Source organism: Athalia rosae, chromosome 7 (genome assembly GCF_917208135.1).
Source record: "Athalia rosae chromosome 7, iyAthRosa1.1, whole genome shotgun sequence".
NCBI classification, from domain to species: Eukaryota; Metazoa; Arthropoda; class Insecta; order Hymenoptera; family Athaliidae; genus Athalia; species Athalia rosae.
In genome coordinates, this window is record NC_064032.1 from 1,419,961 (window position 1) to 1,438,530 (window position 18,570).

The 18,570-nt window shown below is 38.5% G+C and overlaps 6 protein-coding genes across 9 annotated transcripts; 4 read left to right on the forward strand and 2 right to left on the reverse strand.

Moving 5' to 3' along the window:
* Positions 1–2: 2 nt before the first annotated feature.
* On the forward strand, positions 3–2,016 carry LOC105683604 (transmembrane protein 177). Its single transcript, XM_012396330.3, has 2 exons — positions 3–348; positions 461–2,016. Exons 1-2 carry the CDS (start codon positions 155–157, stop codon positions 1,251–1,253), a joined length of 987 nt encoding a protein of 328 aa, XP_012251753.2. The 5' UTR covers positions 3–154; the 3' UTR covers positions 1,254–2,016.
* LOC105683602 (golgin subfamily A member 4) lies at positions 1,306–8,481 on the reverse strand. Of its 2 annotated transcripts, XM_012396328.3 has the most exons (9): positions 8,096–8,479; positions 7,851–7,938; positions 7,605–7,762; positions 7,177–7,497; positions 3,204–7,107; positions 2,766–3,082; positions 2,497–2,526; positions 2,009–2,311; positions 1,306–1,914 (listed from the first exon to the last, which is right to left on the reverse strand). In XM_012396328.3, the coding sequence occupies exons 1-9, from the start codon at positions 8,180–8,182 to the stop codon at positions 1,891–1,893; spliced, it is 5,232 nt and encodes a 1,743-aa protein (XP_012251751.2). In that variant the 5' UTR covers positions 8,183–8,479; the 3' UTR covers positions 1,306–1,890. The 2 variants fall into 2 exon arrangements, with proteins under 2 accessions (XP_012251751.2, XP_020706644.2); XM_020850985.2 differs by lacking the exon at positions 2,497–2,526 and having other exon boundaries at positions 8,096–8,481.
* Positions 8,365–9,928, forward strand: LOC105683580 (methionine aminopeptidase 1D, mitochondrial). 2 transcript variants are annotated; one of them, XM_012396268.3, is made up of 6 exons: positions 8,365–8,526; positions 8,603–8,845; positions 8,906–9,097; positions 9,190–9,340; positions 9,417–9,527; positions 9,639–9,928. In XM_012396268.3, exons 1-6 carry the CDS (start codon positions 8,446–8,448, stop codon positions 9,827–9,829), a joined length of 969 nt encoding a protein of 322 aa, XP_012251691.2. In that variant the 5' UTR covers positions 8,365–8,445; the 3' UTR covers positions 9,830–9,928. The 2 variants fall into 2 exon arrangements, with proteins under 2 accessions (XP_012251691.2, XP_012251692.2); XM_012396269.3 differs by having other exon boundaries at positions 8,383–8,526; positions 8,667–8,845.
* Position 9,929: 1 nt separating this feature from the next.
* LOC105683581 (proteasome subunit beta type-4) lies at positions 9,930–11,449 on the reverse strand. The gene is made up of 5 exons (XM_012396271.3): positions 11,259–11,449; positions 10,758–10,964; positions 10,528–10,674; positions 10,242–10,440; positions 9,930–10,161 (listed from the first exon to the last, which is right to left on the reverse strand). Exons 1-5 carry the CDS (start codon positions 11,384–11,386, stop codon positions 10,069–10,071), a joined length of 774 nt encoding a protein of 257 aa, XP_012251694.2. The 5' UTR covers positions 11,387–11,449; the 3' UTR covers positions 9,930–10,068.
* Positions 11,450–11,831: 382 nt separating this feature from the next.
* On the forward strand, positions 11,832–15,113 carry LOC105683585 (ubiquitin carboxyl-terminal hydrolase MINDY-3 homolog). The gene is made up of 5 exons (XM_012396277.3): positions 11,832–12,221; positions 12,501–12,900; positions 12,980–13,248; positions 13,325–13,622; positions 13,697–15,113. The coding sequence occupies exons 1-5, from the start codon at positions 12,119–12,121 to the stop codon at positions 14,001–14,003; spliced, it is 1,377 nt and encodes a 458-aa protein (XP_012251700.1). The 5' UTR covers positions 11,832–12,118; the 3' UTR covers positions 14,004–15,113.
* Positions 15,114–15,699: 586 nt separating this feature from the next.
* LOC105683594 (ell-associated factor Eaf) lies at positions 15,700–18,411 on the forward strand. 2 transcript variants are annotated; one of them, XM_012396315.3, is made up of 6 exons: positions 15,700–15,905; positions 16,364–16,488; positions 16,671–16,902; positions 16,971–17,204; positions 17,298–17,596; positions 17,735–18,411. In XM_012396315.3, the coding sequence occupies exons 2-6, from the start codon at positions 16,392–16,394 to the stop codon at positions 17,830–17,832; spliced, it is 960 nt and encodes a 319-aa protein (XP_012251738.2). In that variant the 5' UTR covers positions 15,700–15,905; positions 16,364–16,391; the 3' UTR covers positions 17,833–18,411. The 2 variants fall into 2 exon arrangements, with proteins under 2 accessions (XP_012251738.2, XP_048514012.1); XM_048658055.1 differs by lacking the exon at positions 15,700–15,905 and having other exon boundaries at positions 16,220–16,488; positions 16,574–16,902.
* The last annotated feature ends 159 nt before the right edge of the window (positions 18,412–18,570 follow it).

Genomic DNA, 18,570 nt, shown 5'->3' on the forward strand with positions numbered 1-18,570 from the left:
ACTTCTGAAATCGACGAATCGATCGGTCGAATCGCCGGTCGTTATCGAACACTGCATCGAACTTATTCGGGAAGCGAATCCAATTTTGCATTTACACACTTTACTTAAAAATTATAACCAAATAAAATATTTTGAATCGGCCCACAATTTCCCGATGGTCAACCCATATATTAAAGCCAGCTTTAAGTTGGCAAAAGAGATTCGCCGTCAAAGTTGGTTGGCCACTGACAGCGGGAGAAAATTTAGTCTTGGTTGCGCAATTATAGCCAGTGTTGGTTCTGCTGCATACAATATTCTACCTCATTCAATATTATTGGATCGTTATAGGGAACTCTTTCAGATGTACAGGTATGTAAATACCTCACAGGTTGAAATACCGAATCTGATACCTATACTGTACAGAAGTGGCAATGTTATTCCTTAAGATCAAATGTTTGGCAATTGAATCATCACATTTCAGAAAGAAAGCACCGGTCACAGTTTCGTCGAAAATAAAAAAATACTTGGACACTGTTCTACAGGAACTCGGGATATCAGCCGAGCAGCAAGCCTTGCTGAAACCATTCACAGTTAACGGGTTTGACTTGTTTCATGCTGGCACAACCGTATTGAGCACTGGAGCTATCATAGGTGTGCCTACCAGCTTTAACTATGAGGGCATCGAAGACATTGAACCTTCCAATTTATTAGTACAGAGCAGACATGTTGACTGGAGTCAAACCGATGGGAAAAATCTATTATCTGCACTCACATTATCAGAAAAAGCGCGAAAATTTGCGATAGCTCGAGAGATTGTACGATGCCAAACTATCGAACCCATATTGAACAGCATGTATCCCCCATTTTGCATATTGATGACATATGGCATTGCGCGTAAAATGAATAGTTTCATGCATCATCTTCCCCGTTCATCGTTCTTGAATTTCATTAAGTACAGTTTACTGGGTCTATTTTTCCTTGGAAATTGGACGTGTTTAAAAGATGTAACAAGTTGTAGTTTTGACAGGGATTGTGATGTTCAAGTGGCAGAGTTGGGTGAAGATTATCTAAAGGGTGGCCAAGAGTTTTATGACAAGATATTACAGAGAAATATAGCACTGAGAAATTTGATGGGAAAAGAAGGTGTAAAATTATATTCAGCTACAGGTAACGACGAATTTTTCATCAGGCAAAAGAGACTACCGATCATTCAAAGGAAGCTGTATTTTGATAAAGCAATAAAAAATTTCAGTGAGAGATATCAACCTAGTTGACTTTGTTTCATTTTTTCTATCTGGCACTATGGTCAATTATTAAATTCATGTTCACTCTGCTGTTTATTCGATTCACAACAGATGATACAATTGTTGTTAATTCAATAAATACTCGTCATAAAATGCTATTTGTTTCTGTAATGTGAAGATTTGATATTTGTCAAAATATATGCAATTAGTTTGTTAGTGTTTAAAATTATACATCAGTGTAAATAATAATATACAAATATTCTGATTAGGCAAATTATTTGTACAGACCTTTTCGTTTCTGCCCATAATTACAACCGTATTAGTGGTAACCCTTCTGATTGCGTACTACCCTTTTTCGTACTACCAAATCTATCTGAAATTTTCAAAAGTGTTAGACTCCGTTAAACTATCATTATATTTAATATTTCTCTCTTTTGTTGATATAACTAAACAAATGTACGTATTTATAATTCACTATAGATTAGTGATATAATTTGAATTCATGTATCTGACACTGACTTCCAAAATTACGCTAGTTTCACTCACGGCAGTCGTGTCACGACTACTTCAAAATAATAATAATTTTACAAATTATGGCGGAACACCTATTTCCTTATAGATACCAGCCCCACAGAAGGTAATCCACCAGTTTGTATAAAGCCTACTGTTATAAAAGACCAAGCGAGCCCAGCTGAAAACCAAACATGAAAAAATTTCATTTTGTGAAATCAATTTGTAAAAATGTATCATACTAATTATTTAAGTGGACATTAAACTACACGCACCAACGTCAGTTTATCCTCCTCTTTTTTTAATACTTTTGACGTCTGTTCTTGGTCAAACTTAACCACCGCTGATATAACTCTTGAAAGAACAAGGGTTTCCCTTCCCATCATATACTCGAATAAAATGTTCTTTAGGTATTCAATTTCTGTAGATCCTTCCAAATTGTCGTTTCTTATCCTGAGCAACTTTCGAAGCTCTGAAAGCTCGCGTTTTTGGGATATCAAAGTCTGCTGGAGGGAGTGCAGAGACCCTGTGTTCGATTGTATCGTAGCCATTGCTACTCGGGATGTACCTTCCAACTCCTGCAATCAATGGCAAATGATATTAGTCGGTATTGCAGCACCACACAGTATAACTCAAACTGGGATTAATTTCGAATACTGCACTGAAGATCTCAGATGTTAAATGAGAAAGCAAAATAATTGCTGTACGTCACTTCAAATATAAATAAGAAATGGTCAAATAATAAAAAATCAATTATATGTACCCCTATAGAAGTATCGCTGTTTTCGGCAGCCTGAAAATAAACGAAAGACTTTAAAGAAATGATTATAAAAATAAATGCGAACTGATTGTAATAAAATAAAAATCCTGATACTGATGAAGCTATCATTTCTGCTACAAAATTTTCCGCAATGATAATTGCGACTAACATTGAATGGTGAAGAAAGAATTCATCTGTTGCTTGTTTCAAACCAGGACTGTTTCACATGGAAAAAAAAGCCTACAGTTTCACTGCGGATTCTGAATTTTCACCTTTCTCTCGCTCCACCATTCTTTTGTCAATTCATTGACTTCATCCGCGTGTTTGGTCTCGAGCTGATCGGTCCTTTGCTTTAATATCGTTTTCCAATTTTGCTCAGTTTCCTGTAATTCGTTTACGTGTTCTTTCTTGATCTGAGCAATGGTTTGAGTCAGCTCCTGAATATGATCGTTATAACTCTGGATCGTATCTTTGTTACTCAGAATTAAATTTTCAATTTGTTCTGATTTTGCTGTAAGCTCAACCTGGAAATCTTTGAGCTGTTCTTTGTATTGTTGGATTAACTCGGATTCATAATTCTGCTGACGTTCTGCAAATATAAACAAGTACGCTTCAAATACACGGACTGAAAATTAATTTCGCTCAGACCTCAGAAATTCTAGTCCGTTACCATATATAACAATAGAGGCGTTCAAAAAAATCCAACTTACCGAACCGTTTCTCCAATGCTGCCTGTATTTGTTCATCTTTGTCATGAATTTGGGCTTGAAATTCCTTCACCAATTGTTTTATCCTCATGCTTTGTTCTTCTTCGTTGGTTTTCAACTTATCATTAAGATTATCGGCTTGTTGCTTCAATTCTTGACTGAGAATCTCTATTTGTGATTGCTTGGCCTCTTGCAAGAAAACTGCCTCATCCAAATGTGTGCGAAGTTCTTTATTTTGATCCTGTGACTTCTGATAACTCATCATTAAATCTTGTTCACTTATTGCATTTTGGCTGACGGTTTCAAGCCGTACCTGTAAGTCCTTGTTCGCAGCATCTAGTGCATGAATTTCTTCTATTCTGTTCACTAATTTTTCTTCCAGGTCTCTAGATACCTTTTCTAGTTCGGTAATCGCGCTGGTCTTGACGTCCATCATATTGGAGTGTTTCCAATTTATTGCAACTATTTCATCTCGTAGTTCTTTATTCGTTGTTCTGCACGCGTCAACTTCTCCCCGAAGCTCCGCTAATTGTTTTTCCAAGTCCTCAGCCAAATCTTTAAGTTCTATAATTCTCTTCTCTTTTTCTGCTAAATTATTTTTCCGTTCAGAATTTGTTTTTTGATCTTGATCCCGGAGTTGCATGTTCATAGTTTCAAAAGCATTTGCCACTTCTGTCTGTTTTGCTAACTTTATTTTCAAGTCTTCGGCCAAGATCTCCAAGTCAGCAATCTTCTTTATATTAACTTCTAAACTATCTGCATGCTGTGATATTAATTTTTCTCGTTGATCTATCAGCTCTTCAGTTTTAGTTTTGAATTCGATGTATGAATCTTGAGCTGTCCTTTGTAATTTGCTGATTTCTTGGTCTTTCTTTTCCAAAGCTTCGACATAATCAGAATGATCCTTTTGATCTAGCGAAATTTGCATTTCCTCCAACTGCAAAGCCAACTTGGTATTCTCGTCTCGTAAATTGCTTATTTCTGCCAAATATTCGGCCCTTGATTGGTCTGAAATCTCCAACTCTCTTCTCAGAGCGGTATGTTCTGACTTAAGAATCTCGATTTCGGCAACAATTACCTTTAAACGCTCATTTTCGCTGGTCAAGCTATGGATTTCCATCTCAAGCCCTTCTAAGGTAATTATTTTATGATTTAATGACTCGACACAAGTCTGTAACTCAACGTTCTTTACTTCAACACCAGTCAGTGTTTGAATCTTTGACTTTAAATCCACGATTTCTTTTACTAAGTCTACGTTCGTTTGCTGTACATTTTTTAAAGCCTCTACTTCCGTCTGAAGTACGCTAACTTCATTGGCTAATATTTTATTCTTGGCATCAAGCTCGCCCTGTAGCACAGATTGTTCAGATTCTCGTTTTTCTAAAATTTCAATCTTTTTGCATAACTGTCCACTCCCAGCCTCAGCTTGTGCGATTTTTTCTTTAGCAGTTTCTAATTCAGAGCACAACTCCTGACATCTTTTCTCAATATTGCACCGTTCCATATCGAGTTTTTTTTTAATAAGATCAAATTCGGTCTGTGATTTTAAAATGCTGTCTTTCAACCCAGTGTTCTGTTCCAGCAGATGATTTTCCGTTTTCTTTAATTCAGCGTTTTTCTTTTCGAGTTCTGCGCTGTCTATTCTGAGTGCCTCCAACTCCATTTGTAGTGCACTATTGCTACCTTTCAATTTCTCCATATCACTAATCTTAGCTTTCAGGCGTTCAATTTCATCAGCTAATTCTACATTGTCATTCGTTAAAACTTGGATTTCATTGCTTTTCAGAATTATCGATTCGTTCTTCATTTCGTTGGAGGAATTCAACTCTCTCAACGCTGCTTCATGCTCCAACCTGAGCTCTTCCAGCTCCTTAGTTTTGCTGATAATTATGTTATTCTTAGAGAATTCCAGTTGATTGAATTTATCTATCATCTCTTGTCGGACTTTAGCTGTCTCATCAAGCTGTTTAAGGATCTCTGCCCCTTTCCCTTTGAGGTCCTCGATCTCTGAGTATTGCTTATTACACTTTTCATTCAATGCCTCAAATTCTAATCCTTTTTTTTCCAATGCCTTGTTAGCCTCCTCAAACTCCAAGTTTCGAGCCTTATATTTCTCATTAAGCTCATTGAAGTTGGATTTCTGTATCCCCAGTTCACTGTACAAATTTTCCAACTGCTTAGTTTGTTCAGAGAACTTGCCCGTTAAATTGACAATCATATTCTCATAATCCGCACACTTTTCAGAAAAATTTCTTACACTAACATCCATATTTTCCACCTGCTCTGACTTGAACGATGCCATGCTACCCATAACTTGGGCTAATTGATTCTTCAAATCGACTAATTCTTGTTTCAAGATTGTATTATCTTTTAGAAGGGAATCATAATTACTTAATTTTTCCTTGAGAGAGGAAACTTCGTTTGTGAAATGCTTACTGTTATGCTCAACGGTGTCACCAAATGGCAACTTTTCCTTCAAACCTTCCATTTCTGATTGTAATTTATCTTGGATTTCATGTAGCTGTGCGAGATCTTGTAATTTGAAATTCAGTCTATCAATTTCTGCTATAAGTTTGATGTTTTTTGAATTGATTACGTCAAATTCATGAACTTTGTTTATCATATCATTATTCTGCTCCATCAGATCCTGGCATTTCTTTTTCAGTGCATTATTTTCATTGATGATACTTTTGAGTTCTACATCTGAATCGTCGGTGTTTCTAGACAGATTTTCTTTCATAACTTGAGATTCGTCTCCATCCCCACATATCGAATTGGCCGGAGATCCTACTGCTTTGTCGACCTTTGTATGAGACCGATTAAGTATGTCTGACATTTTTTTGTTCATCAGGACTATTGTGGATTTATGATCGGAATGATTTTGCTTGACTTGATCCATCAAAGAATTACAATCGCACCTGAGTTTACCGATGATTTCTTTATAGTTGAGTATATTCGTTGTCAAATTCTTCTTATCCCTCGTTGCTTGTTCCCACTCGATCGTCACATCTCTCAGCATTTCCTTGAGATCCGTTATCGTCGATTTGCAAGATTTCAGTTCCGTTGTCAGGCCCAGAAGTTGCGCATTTTGTATTTCCAGTTCATCCCTCGACCTGCTGATTTCCTCGTTCTTGATACTGCTTTCATTTTTACCTGTGTGAATAGAACTCGAACTCTCTTGATTCTGATCAACTTTACTCCCCTGTTTGGCCACCATCTCCTCATTAGCATTGACAAACTTGTGCTCAATATCTTGATGTATAAGTTTCAAAGCCTCAGACTTATTTGTAAATAGGTTTTGAAGCTGGGAAATCTTCTTATCGGGCTCTACGCTGCGATCGCTCATTATAACGTTAAACTGTTTAAATTCGTGATCGTATTGGGCGACTACTTCGGCAAGGATATTATTGTGTTCTGTTGTCTTCTTCAAGTCTTTTTGAATTTGTTTATTCTGCTCTTCTTTAACATCGAGTTCCCGGTGTATAAATAATTTGTTTTCTGCCAACGACAGAGCGGAATCTTCCTCGCGTTTTTTAAAGACACTAATCTGTTCGTTGAGTGACATTATCTCGCGTTTCGCATTATATATTTCACTCTCCAACAGCTCTGTTCGCTCTACGGTGCTTTTCTTCAAAATATTTAAATCTCTTTCTAATATATCCCGATTCTCTGTCAGTTGAGTAATTTTCTCTTTATTCCTCTTCAATGACTCATTGCACTTGGCCAGTAGGTTTTCAAACTTTTTTATTCTTTCTTTGTACACTGCGTTCTCGGCAAGTAGATCACTTTTTCCATCAAAATCTTTGTTCGTCGAATCGACAAACTGATCGATGCCACTATTGTCATTCTTTCCGTTAGATTCTGAGGCTGATATACTTTCTGGTTGGTGAACTTGCAATAGTTTGATCTGGCATGAATGAACATTAGATTAAATTTCAATCAAGATAAAACTTGGATTAAGTTACTGTATACGTACTTTTGTGTTTAGCGTGGTTATCAGGTGATCCTTCTCCTCAATATCATTTCTCAAGGCCTCCTCTAAATGGGCCTTAGCATCCTGTTCGAGCTGGCACTGTTCCTTGAGATTAGCTATTCTCCTTAATGCTTTATCCTGGGTTTCAACAAGGACGGATTTCATTTTTGTGTTTTCTTTGAGAACTTCCCTGTACACTGCACGATACTTTGTGTATTTTGTTCTTAATTTCTGGTAAGCATTGTATAACTCATCTTTTGTGATATGCTCTAACTGTGAAGAAGAACTGTCCTCAAACTCGCTCGCTGACTGTTCCATATCGGACTGAAAATCATACAGATAATTTGTACAATCTCCTTGTAACAAACTGTCACATAAATCATTGTTGGATGTCATGCAAATTTCTTGAGTCCTGATCAACAGATTTTCACCTGCATGTGATAGATGTTTCCTGGGCTCTCATAAGTTGGAAAAAAACTATCACTGGTCACGCTGCTGAATGAGGATCGTCGCGAGCGTTCCATAGAATTTGAGGCTTGTAGGTCTATGTTTTGGAATTGATTCATTGTCGAACTGCTCTGCAGAGTTTCTGAAGCAGTAACTCCCACAACTTTAGAACTGCCCAAGTCTGAATCAACTTGGAATAAAACTATTGAGACGCATGAATTTTTGCTTACCAGCTTCTTCTGAAGTCAAATTTAGATCGTCGACAGAAGTGGTGATATCTGGGATGTGGTTACCGGAAGCAGCTGGAGAAATGACGGCCTGTATCACAAGTAGATAAGCGTAAACGTACAAACTTCTTGTCAATCGAGACAAATGTGAAACGGTGTCAGTAATTGTAATATGAAAAAGTGATAAATACTAAGTGGGTAATAATTGTCAGTGACAAGTTTGAAACTTTAATTATCTGTCAATGAACCTGGGCTAATTGTTGCATGCCCGCTTGTAGCCTGGATGGGGATTGTTTCATCTCTTCTGCCAATTTGTCCTTAAATTTTTTAAACATTTTTATGAACGACTTTGTGCCGAAGTTCCTGGATGGAAAATTTTGTTTTCTTCGGAATGTTTACGTGGAATGGTCACCATCACGTTCCGTTCACATGGCTAATATGCGATCGTCGCGACGACTACGTGATTGTCTGGACACAATGATGCTTTTCAGCTATTGGTAGGTTGTGGTGAATCGTCGTGTCTTAAATTTTGTCTCCTTTTAAACAGCATGCCCATCGCAAATAGCCTGCAGAAAGTGTCGAGTCGACGAAATTCGAGATGCTGAGCGGTCACCGTAAACTGATCAACGTACAAACAACGCGTAATTTCTTCCGAGATTTATTTAAATGGAAATCGGAGGTAAGGCGAAATACAAGACAGCTCCTATTCCTTTCACAGCCGATTATCCACTAAGCATTGACGAATATTTTAACAGATATCCGGAAAAAATGCTTCGAACAATTCGTTTGGCAAGTACGATATCGTCGTACCATGGTCAGTTTCAGATAAAAGAAGCGTTCCATCCTACATCCCTAAACCATCTTACGCAGCTGATTCATCCGCGTTACCTGTTTACCCTAACAAAGCTGAGGTAAAAGACAAAAACCAAATTGAATCTATGAGACATAGCTGCATTCTGGCTCGGCAAATACTCAATGAAGCAGGGCGTTATTTGAAGGTAGAGTGAAGTCATAAGTAGCTTGATGAGAACCTGAATATTCATATGCTAACATTCCAGGCAGGCTTGACCTCAGATGAGCTGGACAAAAGGCTCCACTGTCTGATAATCAACAACGGAGCTTATCCTAGTCCATTAAATTATAGAGGGTTCCCTAAGTCAATTTGTACAAGTATAAATAATGTTGCATGTCATGGTATTCCTGATAATAGACCCTTTTTGGAAGGAGATATACTGAACGTAGATGTAACGGTAAAAACCTACCTCAATTTTTAAAATACTGCTTTGTTCCTCAATGCATAATATATTGGCCTCAAAAGTGAAATCGACTTCAACGCTATTAGGTGTTCCGAAATGGTTACCACGGTGACTGTTCTGGGATGTTCAAGATTGGTGAGGTCGACAATGAAGCTCTGCGGTTGATCGAAGCCACCAAAAAGTGCCTCAAAAATGCTATTTCTATCTGCAAACCAAATGAAAAATTCTCTTCTATTGGTAACATACGATAACTATTCCTAGTTCAAACTCTAAGTTCAAGATATTCATACGACTAATTTTGGACATTTCCGAGGTCATATTATCGAAGATACCGCCCAACGGCTTGGGTTTGGCATTATTCCTGCTTTTGCAGGCCATGGTATCGGCACCTACTTCCATGGACCACCAGATATATTTCACTTTGGTAAGTTCAATCATTTTAGAATTTGGGGTATTAATATTTTGGATGCTTTTCCATATACCTTATGTATAAATATGCATACAATGAATTACTTCAACTCTTGTTTCCGTTAAGCAAACGATTTTGAAGGGACAATGGAGGCTGGAATGACTTTTACAATCGAACCTGTCTTAACACAAGGTGGACCAGACATTGAAATTCTTGAAGATGGTTGGACGGCAGTGACGGCAGATAATGCAAGGACAGCTCAAGTTGAACATACTATTCTTATCACCGATACAGGATGTGAAATACTGACACTATAATGAAACTATTTCGAAGTAAGCTAATTTTAGGAGAATTTCATCTAGGACAGGAAGTATGCAGAAAGATCGCAATAAAATACCCGTTTCAGACGAATAAAAGTTTGTTTTTGTTTTCTTTAATTTAAGAAAAGTATCCCGCGGCAGGACGCATGGATAACACCGCGACTTATTTAAAAATTTAGACAGGGACGACCCCTGCGAATTTCGGCATTTTTTTCATGGACATTTACTTGATATATTTATCCTATCATGCGAGCAAGCTCCCAATTGCTCTCGAGAGTCAGCGGCCCCTTGATTTCTATACCTTCCTTTGTAATGATTCCGATTTGATACTGTAACAAAAAGATCAAAGATAATGATCCCACCATTTTGCTCCGTCACTAGTTTGGTGTCTCCAAGTAAAATGACTGACCTTTGGAAATGATCTGGCATCTCTGTAGAAGAGCACCTGCATAGCTTTGGTTAGGCACTGGATAGCTTCTTCTTTGCTTAAATCTGGGTTTGAATCAAGAGCCTTGCGAAGCATGGGTGTAGCCATGTAAGCACCATAACCAGTTGCAATAGCTGGATCAACATATGCTGTTCCAAGTTTATCTACAGTTCCCATGAACCTAGATAAAGTTGAATGTCATCGACTGAATCAAGATACAAAAATTCATGCCATATTTGGATGCTTAATAACATTTTTTTTTCCTTACGGAATCCCATCTTCGAGTCCAGCGATAATAAAATTGTTCCAAAATGGATCGAACTTGGAACGCCTGTTATACATAACTCGTGTGAGCCAGCAGTGCAAAGACTTTGGTTTTAGAGTGAATCCATCGTCTAGGCATTCTTCTTCAAGACTGGGGAGTGTTTGAGTTCAATATAAATATATATATCTAGATTAACCACGGTGTAATAAACCAGAGGTGATATCAGTGCTTACATCTTTTGCTCAATCATATTCTTGAGATACTGAAAATCAGCATAGTCTCCACCAGCACCCAAGATAATGTTATCGTTAACTTTCATTATACGCTGGCAATTCCTGAACCGTGCCAATGATCCATAGGATCCGAGAACATCAGCCGCTATAACCACTCCATCTTTGAATTGTATACCGACCACAGAGGTTGCGGTGGTCAAGGGTGCCCTGCAATTGACACAGTGAAGAGAAACTATTGTTAATCATAGCCTCTTTGGCAAAATATTAAGCCAGTCATCTTTGATGAAAAGCGTTACTTTAAATTTCAAGTTTCTTGATCTAATTGTGTACTCCAGTACATTCTACCAACAAAGTACAATACTTGAGAATATTCGAAGTACAGTAACGAAATAGCTAGTTTGATTGATCTACATTTTGAAAATATCCAAACGATGAACCTAGCTTTGAGAATGGCAAGAACAGGTTTGCCGGTTGGTAATAAATCGAAAAGGATACACTTACTGAGATCTTTGTGAGCCGAATGAATCAGGGATCAAATGTTTGGTTGTAAAGTTATTATAAATGCCGAGTGACGGATCATTTTGTGCTGATGAAAACTGAGAATGATTACCAACGTCTATAAACGCCATGTTTTGCTACACGTTTGTACGTTGCCTCGAACTAAACTGCACTTTCATGACTGTCATGCTCGAGTTTACTTCTCTGAAGTTAGCCTGACAATATCGATTTCCGAGAGGTTCGTCGATAGAAATACCGCACTATTTGCAAAACTGCGTGCGCTTAAAAAATCAAAGAACTTGTAATATCTTCATAACTCTCAGTCGTTCAATTTTGTCATCAGATTCTGCTTACCAAGATCTAAATACAGAAAATCCCTGCCTTTTTCCATCTTTCTGATTTTTCTCGATTTGTCTCATGATTTTTCATTCATATGACATATGTCAAAATGCAGGCCTATGCAACCCTTAATACGCCCCTGTCAAAGCTGCCATTTTGGAAAAAATGAAACAAAAATGCATCTCAAAATCTGACATTTCCGACGTCAGCGCTACCAAACAGAATCTTTGGTAATCCTGCTAGCAAGCACGTGAAGTCTAGTAATTCACGGAGGGACCGACCCATATCCCCGACCACCACCAGAGATAAAATCAACGACCGAAGAAGCGTCATTCGTAGAATAATAACCACGATGGGAAGACTTTGCCATTGTCGCTTGTGAAATATAGGTTATTCAGTATTGTTTCTTTCGACAAACTATTATTATCACAATGATAATAGGATGTTGCTACTAATATTGGTCGTTTGATATCCGCGAGTGTTTCGCTTGACCGAAGCGATATTCTCTCGGTTAAACCTATATAATGGCCGGAAATTCAACTACCGACATAGATCTCGTTCAAGAAGTTAAAACACTGCTTTGGGGTTCTTCTGTCAAGGACGACGTCTTCAAACGATGGTCCCAAGGTTAGATTAACCGATACTTTGGTCCCAATCATATTTACTACTGCTTATGGATTTTCAAACTATCGAGATAAACCGAAATGTGGTCAGGTTATCTGTCTCACCGTTTAGTTATTCATCAATTGTTCAGTACCGACACAGCAGTGTCTCCTGCCTTTTGGCCCATAATTTATTTATGCCTGTTTAAGGTAAAGATTCCAAGAGAAAGAGAACTCCTCCCTAGTAAATCCATGAGAAATATAACAAATTGAAAGATGCTTGATCCAAGAATTGGGTTTGCAGGTTTTTTCTTCAGTAATGACGAACCAACTGCTCTTGTCCAAGAAGCGGGAGGACCCTGTGCGGTGATAGCACCGGTGCAGGCATTTATACTGAAGCAATTGCTGCTGCAAAATGACATGACAAATTGGAAAGAGTTGAGTCTTGAGCAATGCAATTTACTTCTAGTCAGCGCAATGACAGAGATTGTGGCACAGGCTACCAATAGAGAAAGACCCAGATACTGCATAGTTCACATACCTATGCAGAACAGCCCAACAGTCAACTGCCAAAATGTTGACACAGGCGAGGCTGACCTTCAATCTGATTTGTCAGCTGAAAAAGCCGATGATGTTCTCCAAGAGGGAAGTACAACCATAAACAGGCTTCACTTGGAACCTGATTTTTTCCACTCACAATTGAGGTAGCTGAAATTTTTCAATAGATTCAATTGTCACATTTTTCTAATGGTTTTATGAAAATTTTAACCTGGTCTTTTTCAGGATATTAACTGTGGATAGTTCGGAGGAGCTGAGAAAGTTCTTCTCTGACAAAATTGAAATGTTGAAAAATCCTTTTGGAGTTTTGTTACTGCTTTACACGGTTGTATGTACAAAAGGTTTGGCTGGGATGCAGCAGGAAATGTCTGATCCAACCGAGCCACTGATAGACTCGACTTACGGCTATGGCAGTCAAAGTTTAATTAATTTAATGCTGACCGGACGTGCAGTTGGACATGTATGGGATCACGATCAAGACATAGGTGGACTCAGTGAGTTTTGAATTTACTTATCGATAATGAATAGATTTTTTAAATCAAGCTTGATTTCTGTTTTCATCACTTTCAGAACTGCGAGGAATAGACAAACAAAATGCAGTTGGTTTCTTAGCCCTGTTGGAACACTTGAGATACTGTGAAGTGGGAACGTTTTTAAAATCACCGTCGCATCCCATTTGGGTTCTCGGTTCTGAGACTCACTTGACAGTTCTGTTCTCTTCTGAAAGACGACTCGTAAGTTCCGAGACTCCAGCGGAGCATGCTCGGAGGGTTTTTCAAAAGTTTGACCCTGACGGATACAAATTTATCTCAGCCAACCTACTGCAAGACGTCCTTGCCGAATTGGATCTTGTCGCTGACTCAGAATAGTGGGGATATTCTCTAAACTCTTACATAAGCTTGTAGAAAATTTCCAATTTTAATTTGGCTTCATCAATTGCAGTGTCGAGATTATGAAGAAGAAATTGGACAGTGAATCTCTGGGGATAATTTTACTTGCTGCGTTTATGGAAGAATTTTTTCCTGACGATCCAAGGATGTGCCCAGATACTTTTACGTTGTTCCATTACAATGGATTACCACGCAGCAATATAGACAACAAAGTCGTATATCGTAGGGGGCAAGCAGTTTTGCTGGAATGTACAGTAAAATGTATTTTAGATAGTAATCCGATGTTGACGGTGTTGCAAACGAAATGGCCCAGTATTGAAATACAGTGGGACAAAGAACAGACGCCTAGTTTGAACTAGTGAAATCCTTCAAGAACACTTTTTTGGTGAATAGTGGATTGTAGTCACAGCAAATCTAGACTATGCATCAAAATCAAGGATGGCCCATGTGGGGAAAAGAAGCATGTTTCAAATACACTTAGTCATACGATTTCAAATGAATACCTCAAGTAATCCAAGATATCACGCATCTCGGGATCGCGGCAGTTTCATTTATTAGAGAAATGTATTATAACACTGTTGAAATAAGCCGAACCAGCATATTCTCTGTAATGGCTACAACAGTTGGATCGTATTCATTGTACATATTTAGTGATATCCAGTGATTCCTTGGGGTATGTTTGACTTACCGACAACATGGAACAAATTTATATTATTGATTCTTTCATGATTCGGTCATCGATATCACTTTTTTTGAGTGGTATATGCTCTCCATGTACGCTCTCTAGAGAGCACCTTTGACTTTGCCAGGGGTTCAAAATTTTGAATAAGATGGAATTGAATTTTGGTCAAGATCTCGACTCTCATCCAGGCAATTTCCTCTGTTCTAAAATTAATTCGAGATCACCGTTTGTTTGGCGTTTTAATAGTAATCTTCAAAAGTTCATTCAATTGATTTTATTGGAGCGACTAAATTTCCCATAAAAATAAAAATATTCTATAGATTTACAAAGAAGTAAGTTATTGAAAAATTTGTTTTATGCCTCAGGACTTAACGTCTGGTAGTAGCAATCACACAATAGGGAAATACTTTTCTATTTACAGCAATAAGTGTAATGTTTGTGGAGAAAACTGCATGGATAACTATGTCGTATTCTAGGATCTTTTTTGAACAACATATTCATTCGTAAAATATAACAGATTTCATTGCATTATTATCGACAACTATTTATTATTATCTAACAACTATTACGTTTTGCATAGTTAGGCAATGATTAGCGTTCAATTTCGATAAATATGTTGTTAAATATGACTATTGTACACTATAACTAATGAACTATTTATGGCACTATTTCCCAACCACTGATCTCTATATTCTTGCGACCATTGAGCAGAAAACGAATGAACTCATAACTTGCCTCACGTTATGAATCATTTCGTTTGTTCAAATAAAAGTTACATGTTTTGAGACATATTCATTACTTCATTCAAACATTGATCTGAAGATCAATTACTTCATAAATCCCAGTGAGTCTTGCATAACTTCTATGGTTGATAGTTTTGCACGTACAACCACATTAGGCAACTCGTCGGGTTTCAACAGTGAGCGAGGACCAACAACTTAAAATTAATTCAATTTATGCCATAATCAACTGTCAATATTTTCTCTCGACTCGCTGACTGAAGATTTGTTCCCAGTCAACGCTCGACTGTGGCTCGAGTAAATATCAAAGTAGTTTTCAGTTTTCCCCCATGTTTAGAATAAATGCGCAGTGATCGTAGAAGCGGATCGGAAATTCTTACCCAGAAAATGATGATGGTCGAACGTTTTGTTCTGTTCAAAAGAGTGATCGATGAGCTTGTTCAAGGTTATGTTACGGTGTATTATTATTTAATCAGGATGTGCTAACGCTGCGATCCCCCTTGTGTTGTGTTGCGCCTTTTTCCGATAAATTATATACGCGCTGCACTGGATGCTAGTTAAAAATACTGACGTCACGCATATCTCCATGCAACACACTTTCAATGCGTTCACTTCTCTTGAGGCCGGAACGAGCGCAACAAGTTAGGAGAGACGGCAAGGGCGGGCTCGCCAGAATCGTTCTATCAAAGAGCGATGTACAGTGCCGGATGCCATTTTGACGCTATTCGGTATATTCCCCTTCCTTCATTTACTTGTCACGCCGTGCGTACATTGGGTAGGAGAGTTAACAGCCCCGAGACTTAAAATTGGGTCAATGGAATATGTAGCGTAATTTCGAGGCAAGTTATTACCAAAATTTTCACCCAGCTTCTCATAACATTTTGTCGTGTATATTTAAGTTATCAGACCAAGTCGTAAACCCCTGTTCAATCCAACCAGATGGTTCATACCATCGCAAGCGATCCCGATTTTCTACCCTTTTGTTTGCTTTTCTCTTTTCCTATTCATTCCTAGTCAAAAGATGTACTCTACGCCGAGTTGTCTATCAAGAATCGTAGTTGTTATTGACTTATCACTTCTTATCTACCCAGCCATATTTTGACCAGATGATTGTTGGGTCTGCAAAAAAGTTAGAGTGTTATCAGAAAAGGGTGGAGAGGAGTCAAAAATGTATCGTGACTGACTGAGAAATCTTGTTGCTTAGTTGGCCTCCTCTCTGTTTACATCGCTTCAATGAATTGAAATTTTTCATCGCACGACACCTGGAACTTGAACCTTTCATTTTATTGAATTGCAGACACTTACACTTAGCCTTTATCTGCGAGATGGCCGACAAACTTGGGCTCGGCTCTGAAGTTAGAGAACTCAAGTTAGGTCCCAGTTTTACCAATAAAAAATCAACTGCCTTTCACACGCTGAAGTGTAAGTATTACACCTGTATCATTGGCGTGATTCTAACATCTGCAACAGCTTCTGTACGTTATTCACAGCAAACTGACATTTCTAGTGTTCTTCGACACAATGTTAACTGTCAAAATCCACATCGCTTGACTGTCTCTACTTATGCGATGCTTCAACTCGCACGTTTATCCATTACCTTCCAGATGACTTCAAGCCAGCCAGCGTGGATGTATCTAAAATGGCGCAAGTTGATGTCGGCACAAATAATACCATGACGGTGACCGTGCCGCATTTAGATGGAGCAGGAACACCCCATACTGTGTTCAAGGGTTCTCAGCGGGCATATCACAAAGAATGTGTTTTAATAATTGACCGAACAACTGGGGAAGTCACGCTCGAAAAGTTATCCTCAAACATACAAGTGAAAAAGACACGGTAAGTTGTATCTTGACATCTCACCAAAGCATTGAGATGATTTTTATTTGTCTGTTATGTGGGAACAGGACTGAAACCAAGTCTCAGTCGTTTTTGAGCATTCCTGGCCAGAATAGCAACAACCGACCTTTCACACCGGTGGAAACTAAGAGGAGCCCAACTCATGGAAGGGCAAATGGCAGAACCAAAGTAACAAGTGGTAAAAAGAAGGAGCCTACCGTTCAGCTCCATCCTAAACAACACAGTCCGCTCCAAGTGTCACCCTATCATGGAAAGAGTCCACCAAATATATCCACCAGCAGGTATTTGTCGAACACGGAATTAAGTTGATGATAATTTACAAAGGTTCAATCTGGACTCTTGATCACTTATTTTCGTGATATTCGAAATTTCAGTTCCCCTGTGCCACCATCCATGCTTCCATCGACTTTAGCCAGTCTTCCAATGATTGGTTTGGACAACGATGATTTTGCCCTTTCATCTATGCCGATTCCTGCTGAATCCTCGCACGGTACAGCTCCACCCCGAACCGAGGTACCAGTTGCTAGGGAAAGAACGATTGAGGAAAGTGCTCCCATAATCGCAGAAAGCGAAGAAGGTGCCCTCAGCGACTCCAGCTCCAGTAGTTCGAGCTCGGACAGCTCGGACAGTGATTCTGATGCTGAAAATGTACCAGTACCTATGATAACCAATGGCAAGTAGAATTTTTTCTCACAATTTTCATCTTGAGGACACTCTGCTTGTCGCACGCCTCCCATTTCCAATATGCCAAAGACTTCGGCCACCTCCTATTATCGTATTCTGATTTTAATTACATGTCTGCAATTTTCAGGGCATTCAAACAGTATGGCCTCTCCCTCGTTGTTGATGCCCCCTAATTTGCTTAAGGATGACCTCCAGTTATCCGAATCTGGATCGGACAGTGACTAGAAGAAAACGCTACTTGTGTATAAAACGTGCTTTGTCCAACGGATATTGGGTGCTCGTTATTTGCTGAAGGCATACAGCAGTACCTTGGACCCTTTGGATTTTGATGCCAACGACCGCAGCAAAATGATTGATCAATGAATTTAAATTGTAAATAGGGCCATGCGGCTGAGCTGTTTCGAGCTGGCCAATTTAGTTATTCAATCGATGGCAGAGTTAGTTGACATAAAGAAATTAAGTCATCAAAAACAAATCAACTTATTGAAAAAGCCGCTGAAATCATTTGATTCATCGCAAGTGATAGTAAGCCAATTTAGGAGTTCATGAACAACCGGTTCATGCTTACCCTGCAACTTCAAAGATAAAAGTAGAAGTTGCTATTTGAGTATTTATGCTAGAGACACCCAGATGTACCTTCAAGGTTCGAAACCACTGATCTCTTTCACCGCTGATTTATGAACCATCAGCTAATTATTGAAATTGCCCATTGTAACTGGTTAAACTGATTTGAGCCGTACAGCCCTAGGTATAAACATGTACAAAGCCTTATGTAGTGGATGAAATAAACGAGTTATTAATTAAGTGAATGTAGTAACTTTCATGATCATCTAACTCCCAGCCAATGACTGTCTCGAAAAACTTCATTTGAAAAAAACCAAAGAAAAAGACTGATCGATCTAAATGTTGAGTTTTTCAAAAGTCAAAAGGCTGAATTAAGAAATCATCAGTTCTTTTAACAAC

What these genes read in the sequence shown, in the direction of transcription:
- LOC105683604 (XM_012396330.3), top strand. Translation starts at nt 155, where the DNA reads ATGGTCAACCCATATATTAAAGCCAGCTTTAAGTTGGCAAAAGAGATT. An exon ending in GAACTCTTTCAGATGTACAG is followed by an intron (nt 349 to 460) that starts GTATGTAAATAC and finishes ATCACATTTCAG; the next exon opens with AAAGAAAGCACCGGTCACAG.
- LOC105683602 (XM_012396328.3), bottom strand. Translation starts at nt 8,182, where the DNA reads ATGTTTAAAAAATTTAAGGACAAATTGGCAGAAGAGATGAAACAATCC. An exon ending in TAACCACGCTAAACACAAAA is followed by an intron (nt 7,108 to 7,176) that starts GTACGTATACAG and finishes CATTCATGCCAG; the next exon opens with ATCAAACTATTGCAAGTTCA. An exon ending in ACAGCGATACTTCTATAGGG is followed by an intron (nt 2,312 to 2,496) that starts GTACATATAATT and finishes CATTGATTGCAG; the next exon opens with GAGTTGGAAGGTACATCCCG.
- LOC105683580 (XM_012396268.3), top strand. Translation starts at nt 8,446, where the DNA reads ATGCTGAGCGGTCACCGTAAACTGATCAACGTACAAACAACGCGTAAT. An exon ending in AAGCAGGGCGTTATTTGAAG is followed by an intron (nt 8,846 to 8,905) that starts GTAGAGTGAAGT and finishes CTAACATTCCAG; the next exon opens with GCAGGCTTGACCTCAGATGA. An exon ending in TGAAAAATTCTCTTCTATTG is followed by an intron (nt 9,341 to 9,416) that starts GTAACATACGAT and finishes GACATTTCCGAG; the next exon opens with GTCATATTATCGAAGATACC.
- LOC105683581 (XM_012396271.3), bottom strand. Translation starts at nt 11,386, where the DNA reads ATGGCGTTTATAGACGTTGGTAATCATTCTCAGTTTTCATCAGCACAA. An exon ending in TTCGGCTCACAAAGATCTCA is followed by an intron (nt 10,965 to 11,258) that starts GTAAGTGTATCC and finishes TGTCAATTGCAG; the next exon opens with GGCACCCTTGACCACCGCAA. An exon ending in GGACTCGAAGATGGGATTCC is followed by an intron (nt 10,441 to 10,527) that starts GTAAGGAAAAAA and finishes AACTTTATCTAG; the next exon opens with GTTCATGGGAACTGTAGATA.
- LOC105683585 (XM_012396277.3), top strand. Translation starts at nt 12,119, where the DNA reads ATGGCCGGAAATTCAACTACCGACATAGATCTCGTTCAAGAAGTTAAA. An exon ending in TTTTTCCACTCACAATTGAG is followed by an intron (nt 12,901 to 12,979) that starts GTAGCTGAAATT and finishes GGTCTTTTTCAG; the next exon opens with GATATTAACTGTGGATAGTT. An exon ending in CTTGTCGCTGACTCAGAATA is followed by an intron (nt 13,623 to 13,696) that starts GTGGGGATATTC and finishes CATCAATTGCAG; the next exon opens with TGTCGAGATTATGAAGAAGA.
- LOC105683594 (XM_012396315.3), top strand. Translation starts at nt 16,392, where the DNA reads ATGGCCGACAAACTTGGGCTCGGCTCTGAAGTTAGAGAACTCAAGTTA. An exon ending in TGCCTTTCACACGCTGAAGT is followed by an intron (nt 16,489 to 16,670) that starts GTAAGTATTACA and finishes ATTACCTTCCAG; the next exon opens with ATGACTTCAAGCCAGCCAGC. An exon ending in ATACAAGTGAAAAAGACACG is followed by an intron (nt 16,903 to 16,970) that starts GTAAGTTGTATC and finishes ATGTGGGAACAG; the next exon opens with GACTGAAACCAAGTCTCAGT.